Here is a 22,781-nt window from a genome sequence, read left to right on the forward strand (position 1 = left end):
ATTTGTACATTTTAAAACAAACTACAAACATACATTACATAAAAAGGGGACAGTCAACAGATTATGCAATACTGACGTAAGATGACACAGAAGACTTAAACATATACGCCAAAACTCGCAGATTTACCACCATTTGTAGACTAATCGTTAAAGAATCCGCTGTTGCTGGAAAAAAAAACAACTATAAAGTTGGTAGAAAAATACGAAGAAATTCTGTACATACAATGGTGACTTTCGAGAAGCAAGGAAGCTGTGTAAATAAATGAACCATTACCTCTCACTTTGAGGTGGTTTTACACCACCATTACTACTCCAGTTGAAAAATTCTACTGATTTCAGTAGAATGGAATAAACGCAGGATGGGGAATCCTACATTTCACAGGCTGAAGTGATGAGAGAAGAATCGCTATTTGATAGTTCGAGTGTACCTTGACCACTGTTTCAAGATGTTATTCCGTGCTCCAGCAGTTACTATTACACTGTTTAAAGGGAGAAGAAACGTGACAGCAAAGGTGAACAATCCCTCCCCAAAACCCCCTGGCACAAAGGCTGGTTGAGGTACACCCAAATTCTAAGGGCTGATGCCACTTTCTCTGGAGAGGATCTAGCTCTGACTCCACTACAAACACGGTTTGTTTTCTTGCATCCAACACACACACGCTGATTTTTGATTTGCTTCCGTCAGACTGAAGATACACAGACCTGATATAAAAACCCTAGGTGGGTTCCCCATTATTAGCTGAAGAACAGCAGAACAGCAAAACCCACATTAGTTTTGGAGCCTAGGGCATATTTTTGTTACTGCTAAGACATTGCTTATTTCCATGAGCTTTTTTTAAAAAAGTCTAGTTTCCAGCGTTTGCTGCCAGTTCTCCCTTTTGAAAGCCTTGTAAGTTTGTCTGGCTGGTTTTTAAACTCCAGTTACGCCTCCTGCCCCTTTGGGGCTGGTGATTCTATGTATTTATTTTACTTGTTTTGTATGAGCTGAAATTCCTTTAGCATCACACCGACGGAATTACTGATGTGCCCTGACCACAACCTACAAGGCTTGTGATTTTACGCACAGGTTGTCGAATGGTTTGGGCTGGAAGGGATCTTAAAGATCACCCAGTTCCAAACACAGCCCTGGGCAGGGACACCTCCCACCAGACCAGGTTGCTCCAAGCCCCCTCCAACCTGGCCTTGAATCCCTCCAGGGATGGGGCAGCCACAGCTTCTCTGGGCAACCTGGGCCAACGTGAAGGATCTTGGAGCACTAGAGGCCACTCTCACCCCTGCCTCCATAGAAGCCTGTGAGGCACGCAGCTAGCAACCCCAATTTCCATCTTGATTAGCGCCCTTTTAACCAAAATCTGTAGAAATAAGGGGGGGGGGGGGGGAGGAGGAGAAAAAAGAAGAAGAAAATAAACAGCAAGTTATGAGGATACAGTGGTCTGACGGGGCGATTTACACGGCTTCGATGGCGGGGGCTGTGTTTGAGGAGGGTCGCTGGCAGGTCGCCGGGCCACCACAGCTTCTCCCTCCCAACTTTCCCCTCAGCCGCCGCTTCCCGAGACCCGAAGCCACCACGGCCTGAAGCCACCCGCCGCCACATTCTCCTCACAACGACGACGGCGGCGGCAGCAGCGGAGGAGGAAGAGGGAGGGAAGCCGGGGACCCCATTCCCACCCACCGCCACCTCACTCACCGTCCGGAGCGCTGGGAGCCACCTGAGGAAGGGGCGGCGGCGGCGGCACCGCGGCCTCCACAGGCCCCGCCCGCCTCAACGCGGTCGCACGGAAAATAATGGTGCGCAACGGGGGAGCGCAGGGCCTCGGCCCCCGCGTCGCCGCCGTCCCGTGTGTGTCGTCCCCCCCCGGCTCCCCGTTCCCCCCGTTCGGGGGGGAACGGGGAGCCGGGGGGGGACGACACACACGGGACGGCGGCGACGCGGGGGCGGCGGGTCCGGCATGACGCAGCACGGGCTGGCGGCGTGAGGGCCGCCATCTTGGTGTGTTTATGGCAGCGCCGCGCGGCCATGTGACGGGCCCTTCCGGGGGCGGGGAGGGGAGGGGACAGGGCGGGGTGGCGGGAGGGACATGAGGGGGACGGGGACAGGCGTGGGGATGGGGGTGTGGGGGGAGGGAGACAGGGGACACGTATAGGGGTGAGGTGGTGGTGTGAGGGATGACTCTGCTTCAGGGCGGCCCGTCGGTGCGTGGGGGGGGTGTGTGTGGTTGTGTGGTGTTTGTGGGCGTGTTGTGTGTGGTGTGTGTCTGTTGTGCGTGTGGGGGGGTGTATACGGGGTGTGATCGTGTGTGGCGTGTGGGTGTGGTGTGTGGTTGTGTGGTGTTTGTGGGCGTGTGGTGTGTGGGTGTGTGTTGTGTGTGGGTTGTGTGGCTGTGGTGTGTATAAGGTGTGTGATTGTGTGTGGCGTGGAGGTTGGGTGTGGCGTGTGCGGTTGTGTGGTGTTTGTGGGCATGTTGTGTGGGGGGGTGTGTGTGGGTTGTGTGGGTGGGGTGTGTGACTGTGATTGTGTGGTGTTTGTGGGCGTGGTGGGTGTGTTGTGTGGGTGTAGTTGTGTGTTGCGGGTGTGTTGTGCAGGTTGTATGGGTGTAGTGTGTATATGGTGTGTGTGGCGTGCTGTGCAGGTTAGGTGTGGTGTGGGTGCGGTGTGTGATTGTGGTTGTGTGGTGTTTGTGGACGTGTTGTGCGGGTTGTGTATGTCTGGTATGTATATGGTGTGTGATTGTGTGTGGTGTGTTGTACAGGTTGGCTATGGGTGTGGGGTGTGGGTGCGTGTTGTGTGGGTGTTGTGCGGGTTGTGTGGGTGTAGTGTGTATATGGTGTGTGATTATGTGTGGTGGGTTGTGGAGGTTGTGTGTGGGTGTGGGTTGTGGTTGTGTGTGTGTTGTGTGTCTTGTGCGGGTTGTGTGTGTGTGGTGTGTATATGGTGTATGATTGTGGTGTGTTGTGCAGGTTGGGTGTGGTGTGGGTGTGGTGTGATTGTGGTTGTGTGGTGGTTGTGGGTGTGTTGTGTGTGGTTGTGTGGGTGTGTGTTGTGCGGGTTGTGTGGGTGTGGTGTGTATATGGGATGTGATTGTGGTGCATTGTGCTGGTTGGGTGTGGTGTGCGATTGTGGTTGTGTGAGTTGTGGGTGTGGGGTGTGTATATGGTGTGTGATTGTGTGTGGCGTATTGTGCAGGTTGGGTGTGGTGTGCGTGTAGTGTGTGATTGTGGTTGTGTGTGTTGTGTGTGGTTGTGTGGTGGTTGTGGGCATGTGGTGTGTGTGTGTTGTGTGGGTTGTGTGTGTGGTGTGTATATGGTGTGTGATTGTGGTGTGTTGTGCAGGTTGGGTGTGGGTGTGTGGTGTGGTTGTGTGGGGGTGTGTGTTGTGTGTGTGTTGTGCAGGTTGGGTGTGGGTGTGTATATGGTGTGTGATTGTGGTGTGTTGTGCAGGTTGGGTGTGATATGGGGGTTGTGGGTGCTTGTATATTTGTGTGGTGCAGGTTGTGGGTGTGTTGTGTGGGTGTGGTTGTGTGTTGCAGGTGTGTTGTGCCGGTTGTGTGTGGGTGTATTGTGTGAACGTGTTGTGCGGGTTGGGTGTGGGTGTGTTGTGTGATTGTGGTTGTGTGTTGTGTGGGGGTTGTGTGGGGTGGGTGTTGTGGGTGTTGTGTAGGTTGTGTGGGTGCGTTGTGTGGGCTGTGTTGGGTGGTTGTGGGTGTGGTGTGTGATTGTGTGTTGTGCGGGTTGTATGTAGGTTTGTTGTGTGATTGTGTGTTGTGCGGGTTGTGTGTGGATGTGTGTGGTTGTGTGTTGTGTGATTGTTGTGTGTGTTGTGTGGGTTGTGTGTGGGTGTGGTGTGTGAATGTGGTTGTGTGGTGTGGTTATGTGTTGGGTGTTGATGTGTGGGGGTGTGTTGTCTGGTTGAGTGTGTTGTGTGTGTGCAGGCTGTAGGGCTGTAGGCTGGGCTTTTGCAGGCACATTGGCATGGTGTGCATTTGCATGTTGTATGTTTTCATGTGTTTGTTATGTGTGTGCATGTGCAGGCTGTATGGTTGCACGTGCATTTACACGTTCATTTGTGTGCTGTGGGTTTGCATGGTTTGCATGTGCAGGCTGTGTGTACATGTGCATTTGCACGTGTGTTTACACACTACGTTTGCAGACATGTTTGTGTATCATGCGTGTGCCTTTGCGTGCTCTGTGTGTGCGTATTGTGCATTTGCAGGCTGTGCATCCACAGGCTGCCTTGCCATGTTGTGAGTGTGCAGGCTGTGTGTTTACACATGCATCTGCACGTGCGTGTGCATATCTTGCACATGCACGTTGCGTGTGTGCATGTTGTGCGTGTGCAGGCTGTGTGATTGCATGTTGTGGGTCTGCTTGTGCACCTGCATGTTGTGCGTTTGCGTGTTTGGTGTTTACAGGCTGTGTGTTTGCAGGCTGCCTTTGTGTGTTGAGCATGTGCAGGTTGTGTGTGTGCATATTGCGTGTTTGCAGACTGCCTGCACTTGCATGTTGTGCAAGTGCAGGCTGTACGTGTGCAGACTGTATGTTTGCATGTTGTGAGCGTATGCATTGTGCATCTGTGTGTTGTGTGTGTGCAGCTGTGTGTTTGCAGGCTGCTTTTGCATCTTGTATGTGTGCAGGTTGTGTGTTTGCATATTGTGTGTTCTCAGGCTGTGCGTTCGCACGTTGTGCGTTTGCAAACTTGCACTGGCACATGCATTTGCGTGTTGTGTGTTTGCAGGCTGTATGTTTGCGTGTTGTGCATGTGCAGACACTACATTTGCGTGTTGTGGGTGTGCGTTTTGTGCATTTGCGTGTTGTGTGTTTGCAGGCTCTATGTTTGTGTGTTGTGCATGTGCAGACACTACATTTGCGTGTTGTGGGTGTGCGTGCTGTGCGTTTGTGTGTTGTGGCTTTGCAGGCTGTATGTTTGCATGTTGTGCATGTGCAGACACTGTGTTGTTGGTGTGCTTGTCGTGCATTTGCGTGTTGTGGGTTTGCAGGCTGTATATTTGCGTGTTGTGGGTGTGCATGTGTGTTTGCGTGTTGTGCATGTGCAGACACTGTTTACATGTTGTGGGTGCGCATGTTGTAGGTTTGCAGGCTGTACGTTTGTGTGTTGTGCATGTGCAGACTGTATGTTTGCGTGTTGTGGGTGTGCATGTTGTGTGTTTGGATGTTGTGGGTTTGCAGGCTGTATGTTTAAATGTTGTGGGTGTGTGGGCTGTATGTTTGCATGTTGTGCGTTTGCATGTTGTGGGTTTGCTGGCTGTATGTTTGTGTGTTGTGCACGTACAGACTGTATGTTTGCATGTTGTGGGTTTGCAGGCTGTACGTTTGTGTGTTGTGCACGTACAGACTGTATGTTTGCATGTTGTGGGTTTGCAGGCTGTATGTTTGCGTGTTGTGCACGTACAGACTGTATGTTTGCATGTTGTGGGTTTGCAGGCTGTATGTTTGCGTGTTGTGCACGTACAGACTGTATGTTTGCATGTTGTGGGTTTGCTGGCTGTACGTTTGCGTGTTGTGCACGTACAGACTGTATGTTTGCATGTTGTGGGTTTGCTGGCTGTACGTTTGCGTGTTGTGCACGTACAGACTGTATGTTTGCATGTTGCGGGTTTGCTGGCTGTATGTTTGCGTGTTGTGCACGTACAGACTGTATGTTTGCATGTTGCGGGTTTGCTGGCTGTATGTTTGCGTGTTGTGCACGTACAGACTGTATGTTTGCATGTTGCGGGTTTGCTGGCTGTATGTTTGCGTGTTGTGCACGTACAGACTGTATGTTTGCATGTTGCGGGTTTGCTGGCTGTATGTTTGCAGGCTGCCTTTGCGTGTTGTGCGTGTGCAGGGTATGCGTGTGCGTATTGTGCATTTACACGTGTGTTTGCATGTTGTAGGTGTGTTGTGCGTGTGTAAGCTGCGTGCGTGCGGGGTATGCGTGTGCATGCTGTGCGTTTACACGTGCGTGTTGTGCGTGTGCAGACTTATGTCGGCATGTTGTGCGTGTTATGTTGTATGTCCCCACGTTGTATGTTCCCGTGTTGTGTGTTCCCGCACCGTCCCTTCCCAGACTGTACCCGCAGCCCGCGCGTCGCCAGCTCCTTATGCCCCCACCCCGCGCTGTGGGGACACATCCACGGCTACCTGGGGTCATCACCCATCCCCGTACCCTCCGGGGACCCCCGGGGCCGGGGCGAGTCGGGACGTGCGGCGGTGGCCACCGCCGCACGTCCCGGCTCGCCCCGGCCCCGGGACTACAAGTCCCAGGGTGCCGCGGCCCGAGGGGGCGGGCGGGCGGCGCATTTCGCCGGTGCCCCCGCACACACACCCCACACCCCCCACACCCCCCCCTCGCCCTGCTGATGTGTACGGGCCGCGGCGGCGGCTGGATGCGGGGGGAGCGGCTTCGGCGCGGCGGGGCGGGGGGGGGGGGCGGGGGACGAAACCGGGTCCGTCTGACGCGCTGTCCTGCCCCCGCAGGGATCCGGCCCGGGCTCCGGTAGCCGGTTATGGCTTCTAAGCTGTTGCGGGCGGTGGTGTTGGGCCCCCCCGGTTCGGGGAAGTGGACGGTGTGCGAGAGGATCGCCCGCAGCTTCGGGCTTCAGCATCTCTCCAGCGGGCAATTCCTGCGGGAGAGCCTCGGAGGAGGCGGCGGTGAGTGGCCGCGGGGCAACCCCGATGGGGGGACGGGGGGACGGCGGGGAGCGGGGGTCTCCAGCCCCGGGCGTGTTCGACGGGGCGAGGAAGGGATGAGGATAGGGATGGGGGGAGATGGGGATGAGGATGGAGAGGGGATGGGATGAGGATAGGGATGGGGGGAAGATGGGGATGAGGATGGGGAAGGCATGAGGATGAGGATAAGGATAAGGATGGGGAGAGGATGAGGATAGTGATAGTAATCGAGACAGGGAAGGGATTAGGATGGGGATAGTGATGAGGATGGGAAAGGGATGAGGATGGGGATGGGGAAACCCACCCCTGGTTACGCTGCAGATCTTTTTCTTTCCGTGGGGCTGGCACAGCTTGTTCATCGCCCTCTCCCTCCAGCCTGAGCTCACGGGAGCTGCCCGATAAAAGCGGGGTCCGATCCCCTGGGGAGCCGTGGGTGTGTAATAGTTTCATCCCTGCACCGGCTGGGTACAGCTCCAGAGAAACCCGTACAAATAACCCACCGGCTCAGGCACCAGCGGTTAACAGCGGTGTCTGGGGACACAGATCGTGTGTTATTAATAATAACTTCATCCTGCCTCAGGTGGCTGTACAGGAACGGGGTAAAAACTGCCAAGCGGTGGACGGCAGATGGCTGAAGCGTTGGCGCACGCTGTGCCTGCGCAACACCCACGGTGGGAGGGACGGATTGGGAACGTGCCTTCATCCACGGGGGAAACCCCGCTGGGAAAATTGCTGTGGGTTGCGGGGTGCTGCTGCCAGGTGCCGTGCCAGCCCCCATGGCAAGGACAGCGGGGTGTCACCGGGCGCTGGTGTGTGTCCCTTGCAGAAAGCGAGGAGGTGGAGGCTCGCCGGGGGGACTCTCTGCTCCTGCCTGTCCTGTGTTTGGCATCCAGGTCCAGAGCCATTGGGAGAACTTCGGTCTTTGCTGTGTTTGCTCCCCGGGCAGCGCTGTGAGATGCTCCCCAGCCCCGGCCGGGCTCCGGAGCGGACGTGCTGCACCCTGTCTCACTGCCCTTAGGCAATCCCAGCGTATTTTTTTTTTTTTTTTTTTTTTTTTTTTTCCAGCAACTCCTTCTCTCCTCTGGTAATGTGTGAAAGACCGACCCAGAGGGGAAGCTGACTCACCGGGCAGAGCAACAGTAAAACGGCATCGATACAAAACAAGCCGAGAGAACCCAAAAGTGATTTCCCTTTTTAGAAAGGGCAACAAAAAAAAAGGGGGGAGGGGGTGTGTGGAAAAAGGGAGGGTAAAGTTTTACAGAGCTGCGCACTCCGACAGGGGCATTGCACACAGCCCTGCACTGGTCACTCCTCTAAAAATATCCAGATTTCCTTTTATAAATAAAAAGGACAATAATATTTCCTTTGGAGGGAGGCTCAAAATTAGGAAAATCCCAATGAGTGCTTTGGCTGAGGGACAAAACGCCTGGGTGTGAAGCCAGCAGAGGTGCAGCGTGCGGGGTGGGGGCAGTGGGGTGGGACTGCGTGTCCTCCCAGGAACCTGCACGGTGTAAATACGTGGCTTTTCCTGGATTTTGTATTTCAGTTCATACTCTTACTGCAGAGCTTCTCTGGGGACACTGGAGAAGGAAGAAGGGGCAGTTGAAGGGAGTTAGCTGAAGGTATTTCCCAAATTGCATCGGTTTAATTCAGTTTCCCGAAGGAAATGACACTGAGAAATGTGGGTAAAATTACTCAGAAGTAAATCAGCCTTCGTTTGGTAGAGCTGGCATGACGCTCGGGTCCCACCTTTGAGTCAGCCTCTGGTTACAGCTCTCGGTGAGCTGCAGCTATTTGCTGTTTTGTTTTGCTATTTGCTTTGGACAAGCTGTTACACGACGGCGCTGCGGTGTGCCAGCTCTGGGCCAAGCGAGGTGGAACTCGACTCTCTGCCGGAGTTTATCATCTGCGCCATCGACTTCGTGTTTTAGGGGAGGTGGGGCCCTTCCATACAAACGGGGACCCCTCAGTCCGGTGTTTATGTAGAGTATTCTCCGTCCCAGGGTGGCAGGCGTCGATGCACAGGGGATTTTCCTGCTTGCCTCTTCAAGCTGTACAGTAGCCCTGGCTGCGTGGTTCCCGCTTGGAGGACTCCAGCCGCCGGAGGAAGCCCAAAGTGCCCGGTGTCGGTGGTCTCGGGGAGCCAGGACTTGGCTTTGCAGCCGGACGAAGCAGCTGAACGCACGGCTGCCGCTGAATTGTTGGAGGTTTTGCTACAGCGACCCTACGAGTACATCCGCTACCCCTCGTTTGTCTGTTAATTAGAATCTCGCTTAGCGAGTGGCTGCTCTGCTGTAGGAAAAGGGCCTTTTGAAGACCTTGGAAGACTTATAAGCTGTGGTTTTGGTGCTAGTCAGGAATGCTGGAAGGTGGTGAGTACTTGGCCAGTACTTGCCCCGGTATGCAGGGGGTTGTCTGTGGTGTTGGCAGCATCCCGGGGTCTTAGCAGGACTCAGCAGTTCATTTGCAATACAACTTAATTTCTTTTCCAAGTGGCTTTGGCTGAGGTTCTGCACCCCCTGAGAGACATGTGGGTCTGGTGGCTGGCCCACTGCTCCCTTTAATGGGCTTCGTTGGAGGCAAAAGTGGCTCCTGTCCCCTCCTCGTGACAAATTTCATTTGTTAGTGTCCACCGAAGTACAAAAAAAAGGCCAAGGGGGCTGTGGGCTGTGCATGGCCGAGCCTTGTGGTCCTTCTTCCCACCTTTCTCTTTGGGAAAGAGGTCCTAAAACTGGGGTGACATCTGGCCCTGGCTGGCCGGGGTTGTTGCAGTGCAACAACCAACTGCACTGGTGCACAGGCGGCTGTGGTCGGTGCCCTGTTAACCGCCCGGGGTGTTCTCCTCTCCATTAACTCCAGATCGTCTCGCTGTAGCCTAAATAAAATCCTGTAGAAGGTTGCGCCTTGGGGCAGAAGGTCCGGGGTTATCGAGCAGGGTCTGGAGGCCGTGTTTGGGAACAGCTTCTCCTCCAGCCCGTCCTGCCTGGTCCTGGGTGACTGTTTTGTTGCTCGTGGCCTCGTCCCTCAGGACTGTAACTCGGTGTTGTTTTGATAAGGAAGGACGGCTGCAGATCAGGGTCGCGTGGGGGAAGCCGCAGAGAGCTTCAAGTCCCGTGTGTTAAAGGGCAGATTAAAACCCATGGTCATTAGATTAATGGGATTAAGTGTGTGAGTCAAGAGGCCGTTTTGCACGGAGCTCAGCGCTGCCAGGAGCCCCTGCCGGCCCAGCTCAGCACGAGTATCAGCAAAGGAGCCCCTTGCTACCTGGAGTAACTGCAGAGCGATGCTTGAAACCCCTCTCTGCTCCCGGCTGTAGCAATGGAGATTTTGGTGCTTCCATAGGTGCTGTGGAGCGCAGTAGGGGTGAGCCCCAGATCCTCACATGAGGAGGGGGGACTGGGAACTGCTGGGCAGGGACCAACATCTTCTACCCTGCTTGGGAAGGACTGGCATGCAGGGATAGAGTCATAGAATGGTTTAGGTTGGAAGGGACCTTAAAGATTGTCTTGTTCCAACCCCCCTGCCCTGGGCAGGGACACCTCCCACCAGACCAGGTTGCTCCAAGCCCCCTCCAACCTGGCCTTGAACCCCTCCAGGGATGGGGCAGCCACAGCTTCTCTGGGCAACCTGGGCCAGGCTCTCACCACCCTCACAGCAAAGAAGTTCTTCCTGAGTTGTCATCTCAATCTCCCCTCTTTCAGTTTAAAACCATTGCCCCTTGTCCTATGGCTCCCCTGCCTGATCCAGAGTCCCTCCCCAGCTCTCCTGTAGGCCCCCTTTAGGTACTGAAAGGCTTCTATAATGATACCCTATAATGACAGAGGATGTTGCGCTCCTGAGCATCTCTGGTGTTGGGGGTTGAGGAGACCAGGAAGCTCTGTAGGTTCTTCATGCAAGATACGTGCCTGTTCCTCCTCAGTGTGAGGAGGGGTGGTGGTGCTACCTGTGCTTTGGAGGAGGCTGAGCAGGGAGGGAGATGCTGGAGGAGCTTCAGTAGCTGTGTGGAAGCAGTCAGCACCCCATACTGGTGTGTGGACCCCTGAGATAGTGCATCCCCCCCATACCAGGGCATGACCCCATGTTGCTAAGTGCACCCCATGCCTGTGTGTGCATCCCCATGCTGGTGGGTGTCCCCCTGGTGCTGCTGCATGCCCCCCACGCTGCCGTGTCTCCCCAACACACACAGAGGAGCGGCACCTCCGGCAGCAGGAGTCATCCGTCGCGGAGCAGAGGAGAGCCGTCCACCCAGATGGGGGGCGTGGGAAAGCTGCAGCCTCCCTGATGCAGAGCCGTCCCATGTCGTCCGTCCCCCCCGCCCCCGCCCCCCGGTATTTCCAGACTTCACAGCTGCAGCTGGGGGTATTTTTGGTTTGCAGCCCCAGGCCCAGCTCGAGCAGCAGCCGGTCCCTCAGATGGCCAGTCCTCCTTGGGGTGGCAGCAGGACCTTCTGCTGCAGGTCCAGCCTCTGTGACCGCCGGGCTCTGCCCTGGGGAGCAGCTCTGCCTTCCCTGCAAGCCTGAGGCGATGCACAGACCATGTGAATAAATATTAAAAAATGTAGGCGGATGCAATAATATTTATGCCCTAGCAGGTCTCCGTGCGGGTTGCATAAGAACGTCATTGATTATTTCCATCCCCGCGTCCTTTGCCTTCCCAAGCAGGAGAGCTGCCAGCAGCGCTGGCCATGTATGGGCAGTGACAAAAAAACCTTGTCATTCAAAACAAAGGTATTTTCTGCTTGCGGCACCATGGCTCTGAGCAAAGAGCTGCTCAGCGGGGTGAGCCGAAATGCCTTTATGGAGTGGCAGGAGGGGGACGTGCCATGGTCCCCCTGTCCCCGTGGTGACTCAGCCCTGCAGGCTGGCGAGTCGGTGCCTGCTGCCTGCCCCGTTTCGGAGGCAGGTTTCCAAGCAGGGAGCGTGGCCGGGCTGGCAGCCCCTGACCTGCCTTGCTTTCCTGCCAGGCATCGTCCGCAGATCATTTTGGGACCCTGCGAGGTTCCCTGTGCACATCCCGTCCCCGCGCTCCCCAGGCAATCGGTGCAGGCTGCGTCAGGCTCCCCCGTTAGATCAGATGAACCCTCTCCAGGGACTCTATATCTCACAAAAAGAAAAAGCCTCCTGCAGCTCAGGAATTCAGCCCGTGGCCAGATGTGTGTGCCTGCCTGGCCTGACATCTTGCTGCAGTCTGGAGAACCAGAGCCTGCCTCCAAATGCAGGATCCTGTGGCTTTTTTTAGAGAGGACTCGTACTTTATGAGGGCTAAACTGTGCTGTCCTCAGCAAAAATCTTGCAAAAATTGATTGCAAAATTGTTCATTTCTGGTGACAAGTGCTATTTCAGCTGCTGTCAGAAGAGAGAAGAGGTGTCAATCGGGCCCTGGTCCAAAAGGAAAGGCACAGGCCTCTTCTGGTGGCAGGATCAGGACTTGTCACACGCAATGGCAGAGAATATTTGCATTTTCCAGACAGCTTCTTTGTGTCTCCGAGTGGCTAAAAGAAAATCACAGGCAAACTGTAATGTAAGAAGCAACTGAATTTATTCCATCTCTCCTTGAAGTAACATCTGTTTTCCCAGCTGCAATGAAAATATAAGCATAATATAACCTTTATTACCTTGGCTGCTGGCAGCGGCTGCCCGGGTGATGCCAGGCTGGTGGATCCAGACATGGCGGATCCATTAACTGTGCAGAAACCTCCGCTGGCTTCTCCTCCAGCGCTGTCGGCTCCAGCTGAGTGATGCGGGGGAGACCCAGGCAGGAGCCTGGTGAGGTGTATTTACCTTGCAGTTACACTGCAATTACGTTCTCAAGGGTTTGATCTTGGAAATAATTTTCTTATCTGAGCGCATCTTAAGTTGAGGCTCTGAAGTCTTAAAGCCCTTTGGATGGGGAAGCCGTCTCCTGCTTTCAGGAGCGATTTAACAAACGCTTTGAGGTTTGGGTTTTGCCTGAGCTCGCTGGTGATGCCTGTTTACTGCCGCGTTTCGCATGCAAAACGGTGAATTTCCACTTCTTCAGATCACTTATAAATGATGACGCCAGCTTTTCATGACGATGGAAACTTTGTACCTACGAGCCAAATGCTGCCGGATCTGCAGGCATTGCTCTAATGTGTCATTTGTCCTCCTGGCTTTACTGGAAACCTCCTCCAAGGCACAAGAACTTGCAGCTGTGGCTCAGCTCATATAGGAATAAGCATTATTAGCATCCTGTATTTGGTACTAATGTGGGTTTAAATCAAGCAGTGAGCCAGGCAGCGGGATGTTGGCCAGGTATGTGGTCCGGGATAGGGTGACTGTCCCGCCGTCGGAGGGACGTGGAGGTTGGCTGCATCCCTTGCAGCTGGGCCAGTGTCTTTGTGACATTTAATATCCATGGCAGTGTCACCTGTAACCACAGAATCACAGAATGATATGGGGTTGGAAGGGACCTCAGGAGATCATCTAGTCCAACCCCCTGCCAAAGCAGGTCCATCCAGAGCAGGTCCCACAGGAACGTGTCCAGGCAGGTTTTGAATGTCTCCAGAGACGGAGACTCCACCACCTCTCTGGGCAGCCTCTTCCAGGGCTCTGCCACCCTCACAGGAAAGAAGTTCCTCCTCCAGATGGAACTTTCTATTTTCCAGTTTGTGCCTGTTGCCTCTTGTCCTGTCCCTGGGCACCACTGAAAAAAGACTGACCCCTTCCTCTTGACACCCACCCTTTAAGTTTTATAGGCGTTGATCAGATCCCCGCTCCGTCTTCTCTTCTCCAGACTAAACAGACCCAAGTCCCTCAGCTTCTCCTCATCAGAGAGATGTTCTAGTCCCCTCATCATCTTTGTAGCCCTTTGTAGCACCACACCGGTGCCACCTTCAAAACTGATGGAGCTTTGTGTGTAGTACGTGGTGCACGCGTCCAGCGTGGCAGTGATGGTGCCAGTGTCCCTTGCTGCCATCAGCCAGCTCACAGGGCTGTGAGGGCTTGGCCAGTGCTCGCTGCGTTCCTGCTCTTGAGTATTTCTGGCATTTCCATTTCTATAGCACCAAAAGGACCGCGTGGCCCCCGGCTGCCAGGAGCAGCAGCTATGAGCAGAGGGATGCTACCCAGAAGCTCCTGGATGAGCAATTTGGGAGGACGGGCAGACTTTGAGGGGGAGCGATATTTTTTTTAAGCGGAAATGTCATGCTTTTCTTTTTTTTTTTTTTTTTTCTTCTCTTGAACAGAAGTTGGCGTCTTGGCAAAGCAGTACCTTGAGCGAGGCCTTCTGGTGCCGGACGACGTCATCACACGCGTGATGATGACGGAGCTGGAGAAGCGGCGAGAGCAGCACTGGCTGCTTGATGGTGAGTCCCCTCTGGACGGGAATATCCCAGCCCCCTTTAAAGCATTATTTTGCTGCTAATGGTTTGGCAGCACCAGGAGAGAGAAAAAGCAGAAGGTGCCCTTGCTAGTGGTGGGAGGAGTGGTGGGAAAAGACATCTGGCCATGGGTTTTGCATCACTCTGCCCGGAGCAGCAGCACATGCGTGTCCAGCCGAGCCCTTGGCACATGTCGGGAAAAGGAGAAGGAAGGGAAAGGAGATGGGTGTTTCATAAAGCAGAGCCAGCGAGCAGAGCGGGGCTGGAGGCAAGCCAAGAAAAACCTCTTACCACCTCCGTATGTGTGCAGAGGAGCTACTCATCCCAAGCCCGAAAGCCACCTGAGGTGCGGGTAGAAAAGACGCTGAGAGCAAACTGGCAAGGCAAGCGGTGAGAGGAGCAACAGAGGGTTTGCCAGGAGGTCCTGCAGCCCTCGTGGTGAAGCTGCACGTCAGCAGCCCTGGCGCATCGCTGCTGGTGGCCTGGGAGCTGGCAAGTGGACTTGCCACGTGGGGAGGGACTCTTTATCAGGGAGGGAAGCGACAAGATGAGAGGGAAGGGTTTAAACTGAAAGAGGGGAGATGGAGATGACAACTCAGGAAGAACTTCTTTGCTGTGATGGTGGTGAGAGCCTGGCCCAGGTTGCCCAGAGAAGCTGTGGCTGCCCCATCCCTGGAGGGGTTCAAGGCCAGGTTGGAGGGGGCTTGGAGCAACCTGGTCTGGTGGGGGGTATCCCTGCCCAGGGCAGGGGGTTGGATCCAGATGATCTTTAAGGTCCTTTCCAACTCTAACTGTTCTATGATTCTATGATTCTGTAAGTGCCCATGGCAGCTCTAGAAATCACTTTGGGGCTTGGTTAGGGGATGGGGCAGGGCTCGGTGGGTCACACTCACTTGTGGTGTTGGACACAGGCAAGTGTGACACATGGGGACAAGGGGACAAGGCTGTTGCGGGGGGAGAAACCCTCCCCTGCCAATCTGCTGGAGCTCTTTGAAAGAGTCAATGAATAGGTAGATCAGACTGAGCCAGTTGATTTATAACAGACCTGGGCTTTTGGAGAGCTTTCAGGCTCCTGATAGGGAAAATACAAAATAGTTTACAACTAAAATAAATCCGTGGATTAGTATCATGGACTGGAGGGCTGGTGGAGCCATGCTTCTTTTTTATGATTTTTATGATGAGGCCAGGTTGGACAGGGCTCTGAGCAACCTGATCTAGTTGAAGATGTCCCTGCTTATTGCAGGGGGGTGGACTAGATGGCCTTTAAGGGTCCCTTCCAACCCAAACCCTTCTATGATTCTTCCCCATGTGGGCCTGGGTGGCCCCGGAGGAGGGGTGGCTTGTGATGGGGTTTGGAGTCTGGCCAACCTCTTCTCACCCCAGTGGGCACCAGGGATCTGGCAGCATTGGCACCGGGGATCTGGCAGTGTAGCCCACTGGGCTCGCAGGGAGGATGTCAGACACCTCAAGCCCTGTAGGTTCAAGCTACCTTGAAGATGCCTGTGAATCCCCACTATTAAAATTTCATTATTCTTACCATAATGCCACTTAATTCATCAGGGAGCACGGTGATTAACCAATATTGGAGCAACCTACGCTATGTAACCAAGAGCGTATTTCATTGTATTAAAGCTCTGGCATTTCAACACACGATGGGAGTTTGCATCGACACGCGCAGATCTGGGTTCTTGCAGCTGGGGATGTTGATTTATCGTGGTACGACCTCCAGCAGCCTGGCCCGGGGACCAGCTCCCGTTCCATCAGGGCTTTATGTTGAGGGTGACGTGAAGGTGAAGCAATTCCATCTGTGGGCTGGTAACGAGGATTTCAGGAGCTGATGTCCTGGCAAGCTCTTGGCTAATAATACTCTGCAAAAAGCCTGGGAGGTGTCAGAGGTTTTTATGGATGTTAAAAAAAAAAAAAAAAGGTTAAAAAAGTAAAAAAAAGGGTATTATCAGCAGAGAGAACTGGGGAGGGGACCGGCTCGGAGTCACCCGTGGTTGCAGTCTGGCAGCAAGAGCGGATGCTCCCACCCACTCGCTGGCTTTTCCAAACAAAGGGTCCCACTCGATACCTTCAGAGGATGGGGGTTTCAGAGAGCTGGGTGATGGCTGCGCAAACCATTTTATCACAGTATCCTTGATGTCCTCCATGTAAATCTGCAGCGTGTTACTCGTCTGGGTGCAGCTTTTTGTTTCCTTCAGGTTTTGCTTCATAATTCCAGCATTTATCCCCATTTTTAGCTGCCTGTGCCCTCTTACTTGCCTCCAGCCCCTGTGCAGACACGACTTTGCAGGAAAACAAGTCTGTGTGTTATATTTCAGGAGTTGGTGCCGTAGGAGCTATTTTTTATTGTAGCCATATGGTGGATGCCTGTCTTTCACACCGCTTGTGCTAGAGCGAGGAGCCGCGGTGGTTTTGCAGCTCCGGGGCTGTGGGGTGGGTGGTTTTGCCTCCATCCCTGCTGCTTTCCTGCCTCTCCTGACAGTCCCTTTCTGTTGCGGTGCCTGCACAGGCTTCCCTCGGACGCTGGGGCAAGCCGAGGCGCTGGACAGGATCTGCGAGCTGGACCTGGTGATCAGCTTGAACATACCCTTTGAGACACTGAAGGATCGTCTGAGCGCCCGCTGGGTCCACCCTGCCAGCGGGAGGGTGTACAACATGGACTTCAACCCTCCCCATGTCCAGGTAAGAGCCCGTAGCACTGGGGAGCGATCCACAGAAGGGAAAGATCAGAGAAGCCTTTCCTTGCGTGAGCTGAGATCGCTAAAAAAAGTATTGGGGAGGAAGTCCCAAGTGGTAAGCACTGAGCACCGGAGGGCTTTGTGCTCAGGAGCCAGCCTGCAGGAGTTGTGCTAAATGTTAATCAGGAAAATGGGATTTATGTTAAATGCCGTCCGAGGATGCTCGATCGATGCAGAGCAGGATGAGGGATTTGGCAGTGGTTGCGTGGCTGGGAGCTGCAGCATGGGCTACCTCCCCCTTGACGGTGTTTGCCTCCCCGCAGGGCATCGATGACTTGACGGGCGAGCCCCTGGTCCAGCGCGAGGACGACAAACCCGAGGCCGTTGCCGCCAGACTCAGAAAATACAAAGATGCTGCAAAGCCAGTAATAGAGCTGTACAAGTGAGTCGGACCATGCGAATAAATCACAGAGTGTCTGTAAAAACAGGCACGAGGGTGGTTTCCACCGGCCAGTCCCATGTCTCCATCCCAACAGCCCAAGGAGCCCTGGCACAGCCCCCGACAGGTTTTTTGGGGGCATATCGCTGTGGTCAGCAGCACAAAGCCTTTCACTGCAGCCATGCCCTGGCCCTGTTTGGAGGGAGGAGGCTGATGTAAAGAAATTCACAGCTCCTGTTTGTCTTGCTGGGCTCCGCAAAGGGCTTTGCTAGTGCTGTCAACGGGAGGGATTTTTTTGCTGTGGCAGAAGGTGTTTGCAAACCCCTTCTCCTCCCTAGCTCCGCTGTGCAGGGTGGGAAACCTCTTTGCTTTACAGAGGTGCTGCCCATCAATGCTAGGAAACCCAACCAGTTAAGGGTTTTAGCTTCCTTTTGGGTGAGTGTCCTCCAGCAGAAGAGGTGGAGAAGCTCTGAGGTGCCTCAGACCCTGCCTTGCCCGCACAGAGCCATCACTGAGTGAGGCAAGGATCCATGGGTGGGTGGAGATGGTGACCTTGCAGAGAGCAGCTCCCCTCCTGCAAACATCTGTGAGCTTCTTTCTACCCTGCTTCATGAAACCTCATTTTCCCTGTGCTCTGCAGATCCAAGGTGGTACGTGCTGTGCGGACACCCTGAAAAAAATCAGTCCAGGATGGTGGGGCTGGCTCAGATGGGTCTGCTGTGAGCACAGACACATTTCAGGGCTTGTCCCTTCTGTGCTGCTGGTGGTTTGGGGCAGTCATACCCTGGCTGAGTTGGGAATAGGTGGATTGCTGTAGGGTGGCAATCCACGGCTGAAAGGGAGTGAGCGCACAGGAGTGTTTTTAAAAGCAGAAGTGGTCCATGGAGGGGTAAAAGTTCCCTTGCAGGGGAGGGGGAGAACTGGGGCTCTGAATTTCCCACTCACTTAAGCACATGAATAAATCCTGCTCATTTACATCTATAAATGATGTTTTGCTGATGACACAAAACTGGGAGGAGTGGCCAACACACCAGAAGGCTGTGCTGCCATTCAGTGAGACCTGAACAGGCTGGAGAGTTGGGTGGAAAGGAACCTCATGAAGTTCGACAAGGGCAAGTGTAGGATCCTGCACCTGGGGAGGAATAACCCCATGCACTGGTACAAGTTAGGGGTTGACCTGCTGGAGAGCAGCTCTGCAGAGAGGGACCTGGGAGTCCTGGTGGACAAGAAGTTGCCCACGAGGCAGCAATGTGCCCTTGTGGCCAAGAAGGCCAATGGTCTCCTAGGGTGCAGTAATAGAGCGTGGCCAGCAGGTCGAGGGAAGTCATCCTCCCCCTCTGCTCTGCCCTGGGGAGGCCCCACCTGGAGCACTGTGTTCAGTTCTGGGCCCTCAGTTCAAGAAAGGGAACTAATGGAGAGAGTCCAGCGGAGGCTACGAAGATGATGAGGGGCTGGAGCACCTCTCTGCTGAGGAAAGGCTGAGAGACCGGGGGCTGTTCAGCTGGAGAAGAGCAGACTGAGAGGGGATCTCATCGATGCTGAGCAATAGCTAAAGGGTGGGAATCAAGAGGATGGGATCAGACTCTTCTCAGTGGTGCCCAGTGACAGGATAAGGGGCAACAGGCACAAACTGGAACATGGAAAATTCCATCTCAACATGAGGAAAAACTTCTTTCCTGTGAGGGTGGCAGAGCCCTGGAAGAGGCTGCCCAAAGAGGTGGTGGAGTCTCCTTCTCTGGAGACCTTCAAATCCCACCTGGACATGTTCCTGTCCAACCTGTTCTGGATGGACCTGCTCTGGCAGGGGGTTGGAGGAGATGATCTCCAGAGGTCCCTTCCAACCCCCACTATTCTGTGATTCTGTAAAGTGCTTTAGAGAATGAGTGTTCTTCAGGGGGACAGGGGTGAGCTGTTGTCCTGGGTAATGTGATTATTCGTGGTTATCTGGGTTTGGCTCATCCACATGCGAGTGCAGCTGTGGATGGGCCAGCTGTGTCCTTCCGATGGCCAACCTGACAGCAAATATCCCCTTCCTCAGGACTGCAGATACCCCCGGTACTGACTTCCCCTCCCGTCTCTCTTCCAGGAGCAGGGGCATCCTTCACTCCTTCTCGGGGACAGAGACCAACAAGATCTGGCCATACGTGTACACCCTGCTTTCCAGCAAGATCCCACCCGTTCTTTCGGATGAAGAGAACTAAACAGCTTGTGCCAAGGACCAAGAGTTAACGCTGTCACGGATTTGGTTTCTCTGCGCGGTGCTGGGGCTGTGCTCAGATTAGGTGATCGTGCAGTATCTGAAGTCCCTTCCCTGGGTGTGCTGGGTGACATCCATGGGTACACCGTTATAGCCAGTTTCAGGGTGAAAAGATCTTTGCTTATAAGGTCAAATCTGCTAGAATAAGGGTTTTTTTTTCTCTTTTGAGGCTATAAAGTATTCCTGCCTGTGGTCCAGTACACACACAGAGCTCGATAATGATCATTCCAGGTTTACACAGCTTGCCATGATGTCCCTGCCACCCCCATACAAACCCCAGTCTCCCTTTGAGCCTAAAACGTGCCATCCTTTTCCTCCACAGTACCATTTACCGCAGATTACTCTCTAGGTTGTTTCTTTTTTAAAAAAAAAGTATAAATTATTTTCTATAAAATTTGTTTATCAGAGAAATAAGGCTCTAAAAAGCAAGACTTAGCCCAGTGGGAATTGGTGAGCAAGGTGGAAAACATTTACACTCCCAAGCTCAGAAACACAAAGATCACATTTCCGGTATTAATACACATAAAAGAGGGAAAATACTGGAGGTAAAACACGCACTTGTGCTTCTTCCGTAGAGAGAGATGAAACCCCTGTTACAAAGCGCTGCTGTACAGTCTGGTTTTCGTGAGCTGCTGTGACACCGAGCAGGATCCGTGCCGGGGATGAGCCGTGCTCCTTTGTGCTTACCTTGTTTATAGCTTTTCACACTACAAGATACACTCCTGTTATGAGAGTTTCTCCCAAAGATGTATTTTAGTGTCTGCTTCGGTTTTGGGGAGAAATCGAGTCATTCCATCTTCTGTGCTGCCTTTGTCCCTGAGGTTTCCCAGCAATGGGGTGTTCCCTAAGCGGTTCCCGCTGTGGCTGCAGCATCCCCAGCAGAAGTGACTCCCTCCCCATGAACCCCTGGAGGGACCAGAGCCTTCCCTTCCCTGGGACACGTGCAGGGACTGCCGAGGGCCATCCTCAGGCATTTCCCCAAGATTTACAGCATCCTCTGTGCATCTCGCTCCTCTTTTCTCCCGCAGGAGCTTTGCAGCCGGGTGGGGTGGCTTGTCTCAACTGGAAGTACTGTAATCCTCTTTGGTGGCCGGATGCAGTACCTAAGCAAATGGGGATGTTCTTTATGTCTCCTCGAGTTGCCTTATTTTATAGAATATATATTTAAGAAAAAAAAAAAAATGCAAGATGTGTATTTTTAAAAGTTTGGGAAAAAAAAAAAGCGCTGAAGTTTAGCATTGACTTTTGGGAACTCTGCACGAGGCTGCTGGCGTTCGCAGAGGGTGCTGCGGGCTGCCATGGGTGGCTCAGCAGGAGGGCAGAGAAGCTGTCACTCCCCGACCCCCGTTTGATTAATTAGAGCGGCCTGGGCAGGCTTCTGTTGCTGAAATGTCACTGTTTGTATTTTTGCTTGGAGAGTGGTGCTGCGGCAGGGGAGGGGGAGCTGGCTGGCGTTTTTAGGGATGCACAGGCTCCGCGCGTGAAACTTCAGCACATCCCTGGGAATCTTTTATCCCTGCTGAGCCACCCGCATCCTCGCGCTATCAGAGGAGCCCCCGGTGTCTGCTCTCTCCGTTGGAGGCAGTTTTGCCCTGGTGTTCTCCTGATAATGGAGCCAGAAGCCGCTGGGCATTTGCCCACATGCTGCCTGCTGGCCCCCTGCCCACGAGTGAAAGCCACGCTGCGGCGGTGGCAGGAGAGGGCTCTGCATCCCGCCTGGGTGGGAAATTCCCAGGGTGGGAACAGAGGGACCCTTGGGTTTCACTGCTGTCCTCGGGGGCCTTTCCATCCTCCCCTGGAGCTCCCGGGCTGGGAGGAGGCAAATCTTCCACCCTGCAATGAAATCCTGTTTAAGAAAGGTTTGGGGTTTTCCCATGACCCTCGGACGAAGGTCTGGGCTGTTTTTGAACACAAATCTAGAAATAGCCAAAATGTGCGTGCACTTTTCTTACTAACAGTGTTGGGCAGGAGGGGAGCAGATGATGGGGGGGCGTTTTTTAGGCTTTAAAAGCAGCCTGGCCACGGCGGGTGGCTCTGCCACGGCCAAGTGCTGGGCAGGGGAGCTGCTCCCCGCTCTCCCTTGCCGAGCTCTTGTGTCTCGTCATTCCCTGCTGCAAAATGCCTCCTGGTGCAGCGCCCAGCAGCAGGACAGACATTTTTTGCCCCAGGAGAGCAGCCCAAGCGCTTGTTTTAAAGACTTTGAGCCCTTTAGTAGATGTAGAAATCCCGTGACTCTGCATGCATTGAGCCCTTGGGATAGATTTTTCTAGGAGAGTTGTCATACGGTGCATTTTCATAGACCAAATACCGGCAGGGAGGAGGTCCCGGAGCCATACGTGTCCCTCGCCTTTTCTCCCCGCCGCGCTCCCCTTTGGTACTTTACTGTGAACCTCGCGCCTTTTCTAAAAGCGACAGCAATTTTGTACCGACCCAAAATACTGTGTGTGTGGTGGCAGGAGGGTGTCCCCGCCTGCGGGGCACCGCTGGCATGTCACGCCGAGTTTTTCCTCCTGGAGTTTCTTCCCGGTGAATCGCTGCAGCTGTGTTACTGCTCGAAAGATGTAAATAAATTTTTTTTTTTTTCTCCTGCTTATCCCTGTGCCCACAGCGTCTGTGTGTGAGTTCGACCCGGTCACCGCTGGAAGCCGGGCTCTGCACGAGCCCTTGCCCTGCGCCGGAGCCGTGGGACGTGCCTGCAGGTAGCGGGTCATTTTTGACCTGGGTTTTCTTTGTAGGAGCTGATGAGGAGGAGGGGGGAAGAAGAGGCATCAGACCATCTCCACTTGAGCCCGGCAGAAAACCCCTCAGTAAGGGGAGTCCTCCCCCAGGTTTTGGGTTTGGGCACAATACCTATATTCTAACTCCTTTATTTGATATAATCCAAACTATCAGTAAAAAAGCCAGTTCTGACAGCGCGGATGAAGCCCTCCCATCCTTGTTGCACATGAAGCGGTCTTTATTTTCCTATTTGACTTCTCCCACTAAAAGTAATGGTTTAAAATGCTCTGGCTTCTGCCTGTGCCCCGTTTCATCCATCACATGTCTTTTGGTAGAGGAAATTAAAAGCCATAAGCTAAAGTGCCTCTGCCCATCACTACCTGCTTGCAGATTAAATAATTTTTTTGCTTTTTTACTCTCAATTCCCAAATAGCAGCTTCGGGGTCCTTTGTTCCCTATTTAGCATAAGCAAAGGCTCTGAAATGATTAGGGAGAAATTAAAAAAAAGGGTAATAAGCAGCGAAACTGCTGCTGGGAGGTGAGAAAGCAGAGGCACGGCTGCCCCTTGGCCTCGGCATCGCGGGCGAAGGAGCCGAACCCACCGGGAGGAGGGCGGGCGATGCCAGGGTTCGGGGTCCTGGCAATCCGGAGGCAGAGGAAGGATGTATTGCCTCCGCG

At 53.8% G+C, this 22,781-nt stretch overlaps 1 protein-coding gene across 1 annotated transcript; it reads left to right on the forward strand.

Moving 5' to 3' along the window:
* The first annotated feature begins 6,470 nt into the window (after positions 1-6,470).
* Positions 6,471-21,977, forward strand: AK4 (adenylate kinase 4). The gene is made up of 5 exons (XM_074152008.1): positions 6,471-6,648; positions 13,871-13,990; positions 16,521-16,693; positions 17,013-17,131; positions 19,215-21,977. The coding sequence occupies exons 1-5, from the start codon at positions 6,504-6,506 to the stop codon at positions 19,327-19,329; spliced, it is 672 nt and encodes a 223-aa protein (XP_074008109.1). The 5' UTR covers positions 6,471-6,503; the 3' UTR covers positions 19,330-21,977.
* Positions 21,978-22,781: the final 804 nt, after the last annotated feature.

Source organism: Numenius arquata, chromosome 8, assembly GCF_964106895.1.
Source record: "Numenius arquata chromosome 8, bNumArq3.hap1.1, whole genome shotgun sequence".
Lineage (NCBI taxonomy): Eukaryota > Metazoa > Chordata > Aves > Charadriiformes > Scolopacidae > Numenius > Numenius arquata.